We start from the raw sequence: 15,632 nt of genomic DNA on the forward strand, positions 1-15,632 counted from the left end.
AGGGCTCCTGTTATTTGATTTTATACACTGTCTACACACGCACATTATTTATTTATATATATATATATATATATATATATATATATATATATATATATATATATATATATATATATATATAATGTGTGTGTGTGTGTAAAATTATTAATTATTTTCTCAGCCCCATATGTATTGGCAAAGCCTCCCTTCAGCCCCGGCAGGGCAGAAAATCCCGGGGCCAGGCCTGTTTTGCACTCGTCCAAAGTCCCTCCTAGTTCCCTTCCTAGGGAATGACAACACCTGTGGTCCGTACAGTATCAAGCACCTAATTAATTCCCAGGCTGCTTTTGCAATGGAAGGAGCCGCAATTTGAACAGCTACATTTTAATTGGCTGGATCCCCAACGGGGACGATGGGGGCGGAGGTTCCTTCTCGACAGTTTCACATGTTCCTTCGAACGCCGACGCGCTTGTCCGCGTCCTAACTATTGTCATTTTTGCAAATTTGCTCGGGCGGGTCTGCATTTTTGCGCGCGTACGAATCGGGGATGCAAAACCTCACAGTGAGTATTCCGCTTTATCGGCCTGTTCTTCTGGCTCTCTTCCAACCGAACCCGTCCTGTCTTTCAGCCGGATCAATGGCGCGAGATCATGAACAAGAAAATGCAGTTTCCCCCGGAGCTCATCGGCGCCATCCAGGACGGCAAAATGGAGCTGGTTTGCAGCCTGCTCAAGATGGGCGACGGCATCGTCCGGCAGCTGGACGACGCTGAGGACCGCCTGTGGAGGGAGGCCCTCAACCTGTCCATCCGCCTGGGAAGCGAGTGCGCCATGGACGCCCTCCTGCGAGCGGTCAAGTTCGACTTCCGTCAGATTCACGAGGCCCTGCTGGTGGCCGTGGACACCAACCAGCCGCCGGTGGTCAAGCTCCTGCTGGACCGGCTGGATCAGGAGAAGGGCAACAAGATGGACGTGCGCTCTTTCTCTCAGGCCATCTTCGACCGCTCCATCGACAACTCGCAGTTCGCCCCCGGCGTGACCCCGCTGACCCTGGCCTGCCAGAAAGACCTCTACGACATCGTGGCCATGCTCAGCCGGAAGGGCCACGTCATCCCGTGGCCGCACAACATCTCCTGCGCCTGCCTGGAGTGCCGCAACGGGCGCCAGTACGACCTGCTCAAGTTCTCCTTGTCCCGCATCAACACGTACCGCGGCATCGCCAGCCGCGCCTACCTGTCCATCACTTCGGACGACGCCATGCTCAGCGCCTTCGGTCTCAGCAGCGAGCTCCGCAAACTCTCTCGCAAGGAGCCCGAATTCAAGGTCTGGGTTTAGGTCCCGTTTGGGTTTTCGTTTGCTTTTATCTTTTGGGTGGAAAACGATACACAGGGCTGATTAGCCCTTTGCACTTTGCAAACTATACACATTGCAATTTGTCCTAATTTTGTAAATGCTTTTAAATGCGTAATAAGGTTATGAGTATTTTTTTTTTTCCTTCAACCACGGGTACCGATTCCTCGCCTTTGTCGCAGCCTCAGTACCTGAGCCTGGAGGAGCTCTGCCAAGAGTTTGCCGTGGAGCTGCTGGGCATGTGCCGCAACCAGAGCGAGGTGACGGCCATTCTCAACAGCTGCGGAGACGAAAGCCAGGACGCCGCCGACCGGCGGGCCTCGGAGGAGGGCGTTCCAAACCTGTCGAGGCTGCGGCTCGCCGTCAACTACAACCAGAAGCAGGTACCCGCAATCGCGATGATAATCAGAGGCGGCCGTCTCACTGCGCCTCGTTGCAGTTTGTGGCGCACCCCATCTGCCAGCAAGTTCTGTCTTCAATCTGGTGCGGCAACCTGGCGGGCTGGAGGGGTAGCAGGACCGCTTGGAAGCTTTTCGTGGCCGTCGGCATCTTTTTCACCATGCCCTTCCTCTGCCTCGCCTACTGGATTGCGCCCAAGTCAAAGGTCATCAAAAATCTCTGGTTGACGATGCACATCCGTATAAAGGGTTTCAAAGTAAAGGCGTACAACGATTTACGAAGGAGTCACAATAAAACAACTGAGCAACACGTTGCTTCATGTTCTAATCCATTTGCTCTTCATTTGAAAAGACAGTATTAAGTTAGATTTGCTGACACCATTTTAGCTCGCGGGACATATGGAGGGAAATCTATTCTCAAAAAATCATGGTATATATATGAATTTATTATCATGTTTTTTTTTCAAACTGTCCAAAATATTACAAGCACAACATCACTATTATTTATAATACATTTCAAGTTCTTCATTCATTGAAAAAAATTCAGCTCATTTTTATACTTTACAAAATCATCACTTGGACCGGATTAAACTTCTTTGTGGGCCAGAACTGGCCCGCGGGCTGCAGGTTTGACACCTTTGCTGTAGTAAGTACACCAAAAAACTGGTAATGTTTTACTCAGTCTTACTTTGTCAAGTGGTTGAACGATAAAACAAATCATCTGGATCTCAATATGTTTTTTAAGTTGTTTACTTCAAAACGTGTCTGGAGTCCGGATGGTTTAATTTCATGCATCCACCTAATGAGAAATGTCCCCAATGTATGTTAAGATGTCAGGTAGCACCTGAAATGCCTCCACGTCCATACGAGAACAACCGCACTATCCTTGGCGTTCGGAGTCCTTCAAACTTTGACCCTGGTGTTCAGGTGGGAAAGATCCTAAGGACCCCCGTGATCAAGTTCCTTCTCCACTCCGCCTCCTACCTGTGGTTCCTCATCACGTTACTGGGAGAGTCCATCGCCATGGAGATGTATCGGGACAGGTTTGCGTCAAGGGAGCAGAACATCCTGCACAGCTCCTTCCACATGGTGTGGGTGGTCGGTAGGTACGCGCGCGCGCGGTGGAGATGCTGTAGCCCGCCCCGTCTCCTCAGGCTTCTTTTGGTACGAGTGCAAGGAAGTGTGGATCGAGGGCTTGCGGAGTTACTTCCTGGACTGGTGGAACTGCTTGGACATGATGGTGCTCAGCATGTACTTGGCCTCCTTCTCCTTGCGCCTGGTCATCGCGCTCAAGGGACATTTCCTCTGTCTGGATGCCGGTGGCTCAGACGAGTGCGTCTACTTCACCCAGACAGGTAGTCGGTCGCCAGTCGTCCGCCGGCTCCCGTTCCGAAGATGACGCCCCGCCGCGGCTCTTCTGCACGCGGCAGCCCGTGACCGATGGCATCAGGAAGACCCCCAGCTGATTGCCGAGCTTCTGTTCGCCGTCACCAGCATGATGAGCTTCACCAGACTGGCCTACATTCTGCCGGCGCACGAGTCCCTGGGAACGCTCCAGATCTCCATCGGCAAGATGATTGATGACATGATGAGGTGATTTACGATGCGGCCGCTGGAACGACTTTGATGTCGCGCCTTTGCAATTGCGTTTTGGGGAAATGCGAAACCAAACTGTAGACTGTTACCGTTTACAGTATCTTGATCTCCGTCCACGTGGTTTTTAGATTCATGTTTATTCTGATGATCATCGGAACAGCCTTCCTCTGCGGTATCAACAATGTCTACGTCCCCTATGTTATCTCTCCACATCTTGGCAGGTAAGCGACCTTGCTATTGCCTCCCCCCACCCAACACCTCGATCTTCATTTGGGTTCTCGGCCGCAGGTTTAACGAGACCTTCCACTTCCTTTTTTGGACCATGTTCGGCGTGGCCAACCAGGACTACGTGGACATGCCGCAGTTTGTTTTGGCTGAGTTTGTGGGCCGGATTCTCTACGGCATCTTCACGCTGGTCATTGTCATCGTCTTGCTCAACATGCTGATCGCTATGATCACCAACTCCTTTCAGAAAATTGAGGTAAATGTTTGTCTTTAGCTTTCTTTTTCATTCTCATTCAGAAGCTCTCCTCCGCGTTGCGTAAAACTTGGCACCCGCGTGAGCCCCGACGCTTGTGTTTCAGGACGATGCAGATGTGGAGTGGAAGTTTGCCAGGTCCAAGTTGTATCTGAGTTACTTCCGAGAGGGCCTGACCATGCCTGTCCCCTTCAACATCATCCCCTCCCCCAAAGCTGGCTTTTACCTCTTAAGGTGAGCATCCAAAGAGGCCGCAATGGAAGCCCCGCCCCTAACTCAGATATTCATCTGGAGTCCTCTTCTCTATCCAGGGGCATATTTCGGCGCATCTGCTGCTGCATCAACTGTGACTCTACAAAATACCCGCCAATAGCTTCTTTGGTGAGTTTTACCCAGTATCTAAGGAACACATTCTTTGTGATACGTCCATATAGTATCCATCCATCTTCTAGAGCCGCTTATCCTCACAAGGGTTGCATCTTGCTGCTGCCTAACCCAGCTGACCAGGCAGTAGGCAAGGGCCAATTGCAGGGCATACATAGACCAACAAGCATTCACGTACCCAATCGCACCTAAGGACAATTTAGAGTGTCCAATACACGTGCCATGCATTGTTTTAGCCCGGTCGGAGCTGTCCGTCACACCCTCAAGCAAACGCCGATTGGCTGTCACTGTCTTTGGCATAAGCTGATAGGCTCCAGTTGTGAGGTGGGAGAGCAGAGGAAGACTTAAACGTGGAAGAGTATGTGAGAGTTTAGCTCAATTTTAGCTTATCGCATCAATGCAAAGCAGCCAAAACACGCACGCAGCCACGGCTGACTCGAGCAACAAAGCCGCTGATGTAGCAAGCTCTGGTAGAAGGTTTTTTACCCCCAAATTTTTTTAGGTGCCAAATTAGGTCATTGAATCCCAAATTCTTAGTCTTTCAATTTGCTTAAATCTCTTGACTCAAATAATCAGCACAATTTTGGACGTCACATATACAATCGTGAAAGTTGACTTGCTGTGTTGCGTGAAGTCCAACAAAAAGGAGTCAGAAGATGGCCAGGTTCCGTACCGTCAGCAGGTGATCAGAGCTCTGGTGCAGCGGTACATCGAATCAGCTCGGAGGGAATTTGAAGAGACCAAGAGGAAAGGTAAGACGGCCATGGCATCGTCAGCTGTTGACAATTACGTTACTAATAGCAATTTTGTTTAACGGCAAAGAAAAAAACAACAACTTTTTTTCAACCCGCTGAATTCTTCCTTTTGGGGGTTGTACTGTTATCGGTCTGGAAAAAGTAGAATTGAACATCCCGATTTTTTTTTTTTTAATCGTATATACAGCACTCTGTGTGCACCCCATTTGATAAAACAAGCTTTTTATTCATTTGCATTTATTCAATGCAAAAACCAGTTTTCTGAATTTTCTCTACTGTTGCAGGCCCATGTTTATGGGAGTATTTTCTGTGTGGTTTTCCAAGTTGGTTCTAAAGGGAAAATCAAGCTTTTTCTAACGCGTACTATATGTTGAGCACGTATAGGACGTGTGTCAGAATTGTTTCAGGGCTGCTATCCGATTTCCAATCCTAAATACAGATTACAAGAGTCCCCGACGTCTACCAATAGACACGCGCGATGCATTAATTGCGGCGATGTTTTGCCATCAGATGTTGGCAATCGAATCACCGAGCTGAGCAAAGCCGTCACCAGGATGCACAATGACCTGAAGGCGCTGCCTCAGCATCTGGCCGAGCGGGGAGGCCCCGCGGCCGACGCCTCGTCCGACTGCGGCTCCTCTTTCCTGGGCAAGTACATCTACGGCGCCAGAAACAACTTCCGAGGCTTCAACGGCCAGCCGGGTGAGGAAAAGACGTCGCGTCGCCAAGAGGGAGAAAGCCAGGCGTGCGAAAATGAGGACGGCCGATGCGGAGGGGCGGCGGGCGACGATTTGGCCAAGATGGAAGAAGGCCAAGTTGGGCCGGCCGAAGGGCCACCTTTAGACGATGGCCCCGATCCAGGTAAAAGAGGAACCGATGAGAAGGCCCACGCCGTGAGCGGCCTTGGCGCCTTTGATCGTATCCAGCTACAAGAAACCCAAGTGGAGTCCCGGCGGACCAACGGGCAACCCTTCGAACCCAACATCCAGGAAAAATGCCGAGACGAGGAAGCCCCCGCGAGCGAGACCTTCACAACAGTACCTTCGCCGTCCGGTAGCAGCGCCTCCCGGGACACGGGATTTGCTTCGGAAGAAGGCGAGGCATCCGTCGAGGAGACGCAGAGCGAGACGTTGGCCGACTAATTGCGACTCCTTCCACCCTTCGTAATTCAAAGGGGTTTCCTAAAGGTTCACTGCCGCTGTATATCGGAGGCGCAAAAATCAAATATCATACTTTATATGTTTCAATAGTTCAATTAAATAAGTTGTATGTTGCGCAGACTCATTCAATACAGTAAAATTAATAAAATCATGAAATATTTCAATGTGTGTTGTTAATCTACCAGTGTGTAATGGACAGTCATGACATTTTAAAATGGTAATAACAATAATAAATGATCATCTTACATGATCCTCTCCATTTTAGTAATATTCCTATGTGTGAACAATGATGGATTCGGGCGGTGGTTCAGTCCGCTCGCTTCTTTTATTGGAAATAATGTTGCTGCTGTTAGCTTAAACAGGCACTTACTGACTTACACCCTCAAGCTCACGCCGTTACGGTAATTATTGTAAGGAAGAATACGGCCGATATAAAAATGCACAACTGTACGTCAAACTCTGCTTATGTGACTGACAGATCAATTTTGCTCGGATGATGTACTGCTGAATTAAAAAAAATATCTACCGTTTATAGGGCGCACCCATACATTTAGCCTTAATTTTGGAGGGAAAAAGTGTGTCTTCGAGTTGGTGGTGATGGTTATTTCTTATTGAATATTACTATGAGTTGTTTTTTTTTTTAGAAGTGGGACGAGCTCATGTCTTAGCTTTATTTTGAAAGGCAAACAAGCAGCGGAAGCGATCGCGTGACACGCCGCCAGTCCGCCGCTAATGGCTCCCGAAAGATAGAACGAGCTTCCGAAGATGGCCGGGGTGTTCGAGGTTGAAGTGGACGCGGTGGAGCACGACCACGGACTGGAGCATCGCGATGAAGCGATTCAGGTGAGCGAGACGTGTCCTAGCCTGGAGTGGCGAACAACAAGAGCGGGCGTAGATGATTGACTTGCTAACAGGCGAAACGCCGCTGTTAGCTTACGCTCTCAGCTTTAGCCCGACGTCAGCACTTGTTCGGCCTTTCTAATATCTTGACCGCCCTTTAACCTGTTGCTTGTCACACGACGCTTCGTTTTGGAATAAGATCAACGACACAAATCAAGCGCGCACCTTGGACTAGCTCGCTGGCTAAAATCTCTAACCTTGCGAGCAACTGTCGTGTGAGTCAAGTAGCTCAAGTGTGCTCTCTAAATGTTACCGGAAAACGCTGCACACAATGCACAATAAAATAGGCACGCTACCTACTATATATATTTTTTAATTGAACATATAAACACGAAGCGACACCGATGATCATCTGTTAATGTTTGGTTATGCGCACATTTCTGGTCAGACGTATTTAAGCCGTTTAAGTCAAGCAGTTTACGTTCATTGAATGTTATAAATAATAATATTTTAAAGATCTCTAGAGTACTAATGTGAAGTACATGTATATAGATACATTGCTAAATATTTAACATGCAGAAATCGAAGCAGGTTTGCCAATTTCGTTGGATACCCGCTTTATATTGACAAGAAATGCATTCTGTTCTAATCTATACTATGTATATTTATATTCGTTAACGAAAAACACCTTGAATTGGGAAGAACTCAAATAAGGAAAAATAAGGGTATATAATAAGTAGGACATTTATACTGCTGAAAATGGATAAATAAGTTTATGGATAAATAAGTGTGCAATTCGACATGAAACAACGCCTATAAACGAACTGAGGTGTGTGATGGATAGTTTTCCTCGCTTGGCGCCTTCCCTAGCAGTTTCTAAAAAGCGCTACAAAACAAATATTTTCTACAGAATCTGCAGCTTTAGTCCTGTAAAATTGTGACTGTTTTCTCAGTGCCCCCACATGCACATTTCTTAAGTGGCTCAAAAGATAATTTTGCCTGTTTCTGTTTGCAGTTTGACGCGTCCAAGTTCTCCGCGGAGGAGAAATGGAGGTTTGTGTCAAGAGCCGCCGTCCAAATAAGAATTGCCACATTGTTTCAGTGCATTCAAATATCAGATGCGGAACTGTTTAGAGGCGTTTCAAGAGCAAACAGTTTCCTTTGTCAGTGTCAATTAGCAATTGTTGTTGATTTATGCTGAATGGTGTGTGTTTTATCCAACAGGGTGGAACATGCCAAGATGCATGCCAAACACAAAGGCCACGAGGCCATGCACGCCGAGATGGTGCTGATCCTCATTGTCACGCTGGTCATCGCCCAGCTCGTCCTCGTGCAGTGGAAGCAGAGGCACCCCAAGTCTTACAACGTAAGAACCAGCGCTAGCCCAGCTGGGCGTCTTTATTAGCTTGCTTGTCATTTTTCGTTTGATCGTCATCCTACGCCGCAAGTACAAATGTTGACGCTATTCCGCTTTGTGGCAGCAGAGCGCCGGGGGCAAAATAAACCCGTTTGCCAACGTCAAATTCATAAGGAAACCATATTTACTCACGTTGAGAATCGCTCCAGTGGAACTCTGTTCCGGCGTCCAATCGCACTTTGCGATCCTGTGGGAAAAAATGAGAATGAAAGACTTATATGCTGTTTCCTGCCATGTTCACTTACTCTTTTATATTTTTCATATAGTGTTAAAGTGCATTGGCTGGGAGTGGTGTGTCGTTTCATGTGAAAGGCTTGGTAACGTTTTATTTTCTTTTTTTCCTCCCTGGTTCTCCGTGTCAACGTGCTGCTGTCTTGTAGCTGGTGACTCTGTTCCAGATGTGGGTAGTTCCTCTCTACTTTACTACCAAACTTCACTGGTGGAGGTTCCTGACCACCTGGTTTATCTTCTCTGTCATCACAGCATACGTCAGCCAGCGGGCCACTCGCAAGCCTCTGGCCTGCACCACACCAAGGTCAAATGCATCTTTTCGGGATGTCCATTTATTTATTGATTTGTGTTTTTTTAAATCCCGTATATTAATGACAATTGCTAATAATTGCAATTTCCTCACCTACTGCAGATTGGTGTATAAATGGTTCCTTCTGCTCTACAAGATCAGCTATGCCACTGGAATCGTCGGCTACACTGTTGTCATGTTTACGCTTTTTGGTATCAATCTTATATTCAGGTAGGTCATCACAGTTGTTAAGAGGCATTTCTTGCACAGTGCAAGGTCTGAACTACAACGGTTGTCTTTCACCATTTCCATTCATCTGCAATACCTCACGAACCTGCACCCGAATGTACCACTACCGGAAAGCTTTGTATTCATTTTTATTTTTCAAATACATTTTGTGCTCAAAGGTCATATTTTGCTCACCACGATCGAAATCAGTGGGTTTCAACATCATTTTTCATTGACGCAAAATATTCTTTCAGCCAAGTACCTCCTACTGCAAAGCATTTTTGCTTTTACAAAAAACAACAAAATAAAAAGGACATTTTCTATTTTTTTTTTTTTTTTTTTACATTTGCTGATACGTGCAGAAACTTTGTTAAACAAATCCCACTTATCCCCTGAAGTGCCTTCTTGTACCACCAGGGGGTACCCGTACTCCCTATTTGAGAACCTCTGATCTAAATGAATGGATTTGTCCACAGTAGCGTATAGAAAATGCCTTAGGATGACACAACACTGTTCTCCACGATTATTCATGCTCAATAATATTGGGGGCGGGGGGGCGACAACTCTTGCTAGTTTCCATGGCGACAGAATAATGTCTATATATAACATGGTGCAAATTCACACACCTCTGTTTTAACTTTACGTATCGGTTTCTATTTGACAGTACCTGTCTGTTTGCTCATTAGATTTGTCCAATTACAGTTAATTTTTTTTTTTTTTTAAAGGATAAAGCCAGAAGATGCTATGGACTTTGGCGTTTCTCTGCTATTTTACGGGCTGTACTACGGGGTCCTCGGGAGAGACTTTGCCGAGATGTGCGCCGACTTCATGGCCTCAACAGTCGGGGTAAAAAAAACAAAACAAAACAAAGACTATATCGTGGATTTGTCGGCCGCCGCATCAAAAAGTAACGTCGGCTTTTTGCTCCCTCCCTTTTTTGTAGTATTACAGTGCGTCTGGAATGCCCACCAAGCATTTGTCGGATAACATCTGCGCTGTGTGCGGTCAAGCCATCCTTGTTGACGTTAGTGAGGAGGGCATCATCGAGAACACATACAGATTATCATGCAACCATGTGTATCCTTTGCTCTAATCATCAAACGCTTGACGACTCGTTGACCTTTAGTTTCTTTTATTTGAAGCGGCTCACTTCCCCAACAATTTACTGCCTAGACCACAAACAACAAGCATCTAGTGTGTTCCTTCCTCGTGTATTTTGAAAGCTTTTGTTCCACGTGAGATTGTTTCAAATGTACATGGGGGAGTACCTGGCTTCGTGGCTGTTGGGAATCGCACGCGTACCTTTTCCGCTAATCGAATACCAATCATACTGACGTAGATTTGCGGACTTGGGAAGAAAAGGAACCTCTCACAGGTGTACATTACCCGCGGTGACCCCCCCCCCCCCTTTTTTTTTCGGCATACTGCTAACGATTTCAGTTCCCGTAAGGTTGTGATCGGCCTTAACTTCACGTCCAGGTTCCATGAGTTCTGCATAAGAGGTTGGTGCATCGTGGGAAAGAAGCAGATGTGCCCGTATTGCAAAGAGAAGGTGGATCTCAAGAGGATGTTCAGTAACCCGTATCCTTTTCCCAAATGTTGGTTTTTGTTCATCTTAGACTCAGGAAGTGTTGCAATGGTGGCCACAACGATAAGATTTGATTTTTTTTTTTTTTTTTTTGTCTTCAAAAGGTGACAAAAATGAAGTAATATTCAGTTTTTTTCAAAATGGATCTGATATACCTCAGGAGTGCTTGGACTGTTGCCAGCACTAAAACAGAAAACAAATGTACTGTCTTGACATATGCCTCCATTTTTTTTGTCATGGTGCACCACCTAATTGTGCTTTAAAACACATGGCATAATTCCCCATATATAAGACACACTTTTTTCCCCCCAACAATGAAGGGCAAAAGTATGGGCGCATCCAAAAGGGAAGTTTCCAAAAAGAAAGATTGTGAACTTCCTAAAACGGTGTCCTTTAACCAGTCGTTACATTTGGCTCACTTTTTGGTGTTCAAACTCGAGAAGGCTGTCAAGCGCAAAGTCTTCCAGAAGAAGAAGACTAACAGGAAGTTATTGACCTCGTTGCAGCTAGCATGCAACTCCATTCTTTAGCGTCGTTTGTAAGTGACTTTGCAGAGACTATTACATGTGCAGTATAACAATTTATATGTAGTAGTTGGTGTTTGTCGACTAAATAGCACTAGTGCACTAATGCTATTCTACTGCTTCTACTGATCTCATGTATTTGTAAATTTTGAATAATCGATAGGATAATCCGTTTTCAAAAGGAGTAATAGTGACAACCCTGGTTGAACGCACTAAAGTAAAGCATAGAATGCAATCTTCTTGTCAGCTGTGGGAAGGAAGCTGTGCCACTAAATTTCGGGTGTGTGCATCAAAGCTGGAAATGCCAAAGTTCCTCTTCCTTTTTTGTGGTACACATGCAAAGTGTTCAATTTGGTCCTGTTATGAGCAAACAACTTGAAGTGGCGAATGCCCTCGAATGTATGCCGCATCGACATCATTTGTCCTCAACGTGAGCTTTCTGTAGCTGGGAAAGGCCGCACGTGATGTACGGCCAACTTTTGGACTGGCTTCGCTACCTGGTGGCCTGGCAGCCCGTCATTATCGGCTTCGTGCAAGGCATCAACTACGTGCTGGGTCTGGAGTGAGCCGCCTCCGTGGCACATGGACTCACACGCTCCCGTTCCGCTGACGGGGAGCCCGCCATTCAACTCGAAAGTGGCTGTACTTTTTGTATATAGTTTTAGGTGCACATTATTGGTACTAATGTTTCCGTTGATTCATAATATCAATATGCTTCACACCTTAATTGGTTTTTGCAACTAATGGCCCAGTAAAGATGTTCATAATCGTTAGCTGGCTGCTTCTTACTCATGCCTTTAATGCTTAAGAACTCAACTTTGGTTTGTGCTCTGTTTCAGTGCTTCTCAGATAGTGGGGCTATAGTATGGTAATACTATAGTAATAGTTTGGTTGTTGCCCCCTCCCCCCACACACCCCAAATTTTTTAAAAGTTGAAGACAACTTGCACGCTTGGTATTTTAGCCAGAAACTTTAACACAAATCAGCATTTTGCAGGCCATATCACATGATCTGGCGGGCCAGATCTGGCCCCTGAGCCTTGAGTTTGACACCTGTGCTGTATCCTGTATAAACGCTGTAAAAAAATAGTTAAAAGCTGAAAGTGAACCCAGATTGTTTTTTTTTCTTTCTTAAGCTTAATAATGATAGTTTTAGGTATAATCATACCATTTTTATAGATAATTTTACATTTGGCGCGACGAGCGGTGTGTGGCGCGCAAAAGATTTTCTCTTCCCTGGGGGGCTTTGCAAAATATAATTGAGAAGCACTGGTGTATTTCATTAAAATTAATGACAGCCGGTGGTTAAAAAAAAAAAAAAGACAAATTACCTACACCACTAGCTTTATTCACGTTATATATATACACACATATGTGTGTATATATATATATATATATATATATATATATATATATATATATATATATATGTATATGTGTGTATATGTATGTAGTTTACATGTATATATTGTATATGTGTTCACATTGCATGCACAAATATATATATATATATATATATATATATATATATATATATATATATATATATATATATATATATATATATATATATATATATATATATATATATACACACACACACACGCCTGTATTTATGTGTATAAGCCTTTCAGGTTGTAGGCTTTATAATGACACCAAGACATAATAAGATGGGAAAATAACGGACTAATCCTAATTTGGCACAAAAGTCGAGTTCTTGCGAACTCCACATAGGTGAAGTAGCACGTGAGCCGTTAAGGTATTCCCCATGGAAGTGAAGTTGATTAGACTCTAACGAGGAAGTTGCTCCTCTGAGCTGTATATAAAGAAGTGAAGAGAAGAAGCAACAGTGGAAGAGCCACCATGACGCTGCCGTCTTTCATCAAAGGTAAACCATCCTCCTATCTGCCAGCTCATTGCATTCAGCTTTGCACGGTTGTGGGCAGAATGCAATCGATTTGAGTAGTGAACGTTTCTCTCCGCAGTTGTGGGCTTTTTAAGTCTACTGCTGGCAGATGCTTCACCAGGTATGTTTGACCCCCTTAAGGTCTAAATGGCCTTTTGCAATGTGGCAATTCTTTTGAGATCTTTATCCTGCAGTGTCTGAGTATGCGGTTCCGGTCATCATTGGACCTGACGCCATACAAAAAAAGGCTCATGAAGGTAGGCGTGTGAACGTTTCATCTTGTGGGGTTTAAGAAAAAGTGGTCAAGCATAATTAAGATTTGAACATTTCAATAGCTTGTACGCATGTACCTTAAAAAAGTGTCTTGCTTTGCTCTGTCAGTTTAAAGCAAAATTTGTTGTGCATTCCCAATCCTTTATATATTGATAATATTGGATTTGCACATATTAAAAAACAAACAATTTGGATCAAAATGATTACGATAATTGAAACTTGTGCAGCAGTGGCTTCAAACTCATTTAAACAAAATCATGGTATGTATATTTATATAACCCTAAAATGTATTATTCTTTTTAATACTGTCCAAAACATTACGGTCATTTTCGGTTCACTGAAACGTAAGTACGTTTTTGTTAAGGCTAGATGGCGCCATATATGAGGGCTTTAAGCGTGCATTTTAGCTTTTTGCCTGTACCTAGGGCATCCATTGGTTGTCTATTGTGAAGCTTTGAGCAAGTGTGTGCACGATGAGACTATCGTCTACTGGCTCATCGATGGCTCGTTCCCTGAAGACGTCCGCGGCAAAGACGCCGTAACCGAGTCGGTGACGTGAGTCACGCATTAGTGTCGCGCGCCACGTCCGACGCCATCCTTACTATTTGTGCGTGTCCGCCTGTAGATCCGTCTCGGACAACGGTGAACTTCATACGGGGAGTCTGCTGCTGAAGAATGTCACTTCGGAGGACCTGGAGGCCACCTTCACCTGCGTGGTGCTCAACTGTTTCGGAATGGCTCGCAAGAATGTAACCCTCGCGGCGAAAGGCGCTGACTGTTAAGGCCTGAACAAAGAACGATGACATCATTCATAACCAACGTTGATTTGAAAAACAAGTCTACAGCACGCACATAGATTAGGTTCAAGCCAATGCGGTTCCGATTTGAACATGAGTGGATATTTAAATCCTATTCGCCTTAAGATACAAGCGCGATGTACTGCATTACACGATGCTCTCCAGCAGGGGGCAGAGTATTACTAGAAAGCGGCGGTGTCCAGCCCAATTCAAATTGACACGAGAGAGCGCTCGGCTTCCCGTTTGATTAAAGCTCCCTCGAGCAAAGAGTACGATCGCAGTTTAATCCAGCGACAACGATTCGATTTCTTCGTCAAGCGCAAACACTGCTCGCGTTTTATGTTTGACACGCTGATGCCGGCGCTTCTCAGGGATGCGGCCGGCGCGCGCCTGTCATCCGGATTAGACGCCCTTTGACCTCCAGCAGTCTCGCTTGTCAATCAAAGCGTCCCGTGGACCATGACGTTTTCTTTTTAGCGCTTTTCGGGGAACGAGTGCACGTTGTAACAGCAGAGGAACAAAACACTTCGCCGCAATGCTTTTTGGAAATTAAACCTAATATTTTGTTTTCACTATCGCCAAAGATGTCATGTCCTTGATACTGTTTATCGGAGCTTTTAAATGTGTCTAATGTTCACGGGTATTCCATGTAAAATCATTTCATCGTAAGATTGATGACTTCGTCGTGGACTCTGAAATAAAGGGTGTTTCCAAACTTTCGACTGGCACTATACCCTCTGGCTATATGCGTGTGTATAAATCCGTGTACGGAGCTGTTTGTGTGTGTGTGCGTGTATGAATATGTGTATAGAATGTACACAAATCTGGATATACAGTATTGTATATGCAAATTATTTCTAAGGACATACATATACACACATTAAATACAGTACATACAGATTTAATTCAAGATTCAAGAGTTTTATTGTCATATGCTTAGTGATACTACACAATGAAACTCTTATTCTCTTCACTTCTCCGAGCAGACTACATTCCATAATCGAGCAAATAATAAAGTAGGCAATAAAACGAAAATAGTAATAGAGCAATAAGGCCAGTCATAATGATCTGCTAATAAACAAATAGACTTCCATTCTGAGCATATTATGGAGTAGATGGAGTGGAAGAAAGTGTATATGTATGTCAATCGCGAGGTTGATTCGCAGTGCTTAATCATTCGTCGATAGAACAGTAAAGTCACTTCAAAGAATATAACATGATCCTTGGACTGAAAATAGTAACAAAAAAAAAAAACGACGCTGTAGTTTAAACACGGAAGGCAGTGACATTATTCAGTAAAGCTTTTGTGCACTTGTGTTGTTTCCTAATGTAGCCTTAGTAGGCCGTGCACTGAAAGGGTAGCGGGCCCCAGCCCGGAGCGCTTTCCACTACGCTGCCCTTTGGATGCTGGGAGCCGAGCAGCCACAACGAAGCCAGGAGA

General features: G+C 45.0%; 3 protein-coding genes across 4 annotated transcripts; all 3 read left to right on the forward strand.

Moving 5' to 3' along the window:
* The first annotated feature begins 349 nt into the window (after positions 1–349).
* LOC148408697 (short transient receptor potential channel 2-like) lies at positions 350–6,481 on the forward strand. Its single transcript, XM_088441085.1, has 13 exons — positions 350–541; positions 609–1,301; positions 1,511–1,711; positions 1,768–1,932; positions 2,654–2,828; positions 2,881–3,081; positions 3,157–3,319; positions 3,451–3,543; positions 3,611–3,803; positions 3,907–4,034; positions 4,112–4,181; positions 4,819–4,936; positions 5,450–6,481. The coding sequence occupies exons 1-13, from the start codon at positions 527–529 to the stop codon at positions 6,079–6,081; spliced, it is 2,847 nt and encodes a 948-aa protein (XP_088297211.1). The 5' UTR covers positions 350–526; the 3' UTR covers positions 6,082–6,481.
* A 295-nt stretch (positions 6,482–6,776) lies between these two features.
* On the forward strand, positions 6,777–11,989 carry rnf121 (ring finger protein 121). The gene is made up of 9 exons (XM_088441081.1): positions 6,777–6,942; positions 7,955–7,992; positions 8,164–8,305; positions 8,737–8,891; positions 9,000–9,107; positions 9,830–9,950; positions 10,048–10,181; positions 10,584–10,685; positions 11,662–11,989. Exons 1-9 carry the CDS (start codon positions 6,865–6,867, stop codon positions 11,780–11,782), a joined length of 999 nt encoding a protein of 332 aa, XP_088297207.1. The 5' UTR covers positions 6,777–6,864; the 3' UTR covers positions 11,783–11,989.
* A 904-nt stretch (positions 11,990–12,893) lies between these two features.
* On the forward strand, positions 12,894–14,922 carry LOC148408699 (interleukin-1 receptor accessory protein-like). 2 transcript variants are annotated; one of them, XM_088441083.1, is made up of 5 exons: positions 12,894–13,103; positions 13,201–13,242; positions 13,316–13,378; positions 13,820–13,949; positions 14,020–14,922. In XM_088441083.1, the coding sequence occupies exons 1-5, from the start codon at positions 13,079–13,081 to the stop codon at positions 14,174–14,176; spliced, it is 417 nt and encodes a 138-aa protein (XP_088297209.1). In that variant the 5' UTR covers positions 12,894–13,078; the 3' UTR covers positions 14,177–14,922. The 2 variants fall into 2 exon arrangements, with proteins under 2 accessions (XP_088297209.1, XP_088297210.1); XM_088441084.1 differs by having other exon boundaries at positions 13,820–13,940.
* Positions 14,923–15,632: the final 710 nt, after the last annotated feature.

This window comes from Hippichthys cyanospilos, chromosome 18 (assembly GCF_059441005.1).
Source record: "Hippichthys cyanospilos isolate Australia breed blue-spotted pipefish chromosome 18, RoL_Hcya_1.0, whole genome shotgun sequence".
Taxonomy (NCBI): Eukaryota; Metazoa; Chordata; class Actinopteri; order Syngnathiformes; family Syngnathidae; genus Hippichthys; species Hippichthys cyanospilos.

Excerpts from the sequence above, each read along its gene's own strand:
- LOC148408699 (XM_088441083.1), top strand. The coding sequence starts at position 13,079 with ATGACGCTGCCGTCTTTCATCAAAG. Across the intron at positions 13,379-13,819 it reads ACAAAAAAAGGCTCATGAAG|GGCATCCATTGGTTGTCTAT; the intron begins GTAGGCGTGTGA and ends GCCTGTACCTAG. Across the intron at positions 13,950-14,019 it reads GCCGTAACCGAGTCGGTGAC|ATCCGTCTCGGACAACGGTG; the intron begins GTGAGTCACGCA and ends GTCCGCCTGTAG.
- LOC148408697 (XM_088441085.1), top strand. Across the intron at positions 3,082-3,156 it reads CGTCTACTTCACCCAGACAG|CCCGTGACCGATGGCATCAG; the intron begins GTAGTCGGTCGC and ends TGCACGCGGCAG. Across the intron at positions 3,544-3,610 it reads ATCTCTCCACATCTTGGCAG|GTTTAACGAGACCTTCCACT; the intron begins GTAAGCGACCTT and ends TCTCGGCCGCAG.
- rnf121 (XM_088441081.1), top strand. The coding sequence starts at position 6,865 with ATGGCCGGGGTGTTCGAGGTTGAAGTGGACGCGGTGGAGCACGACCAC. Across the intron at positions 6,943-7,954 it reads ATCGCGATGAAGCGATTCAG|TTTGACGCGTCCAAGTTCTC; the intron begins GTGAGCGAGACG and ends TTCTGTTTGCAG. Across the intron at positions 9,108-9,829 it reads GGTATCAATCTTATATTCAG|GATAAAGCCAGAAGATGCTA; the intron begins GTAGGTCATCAC and ends TTTTTTTTAAAG.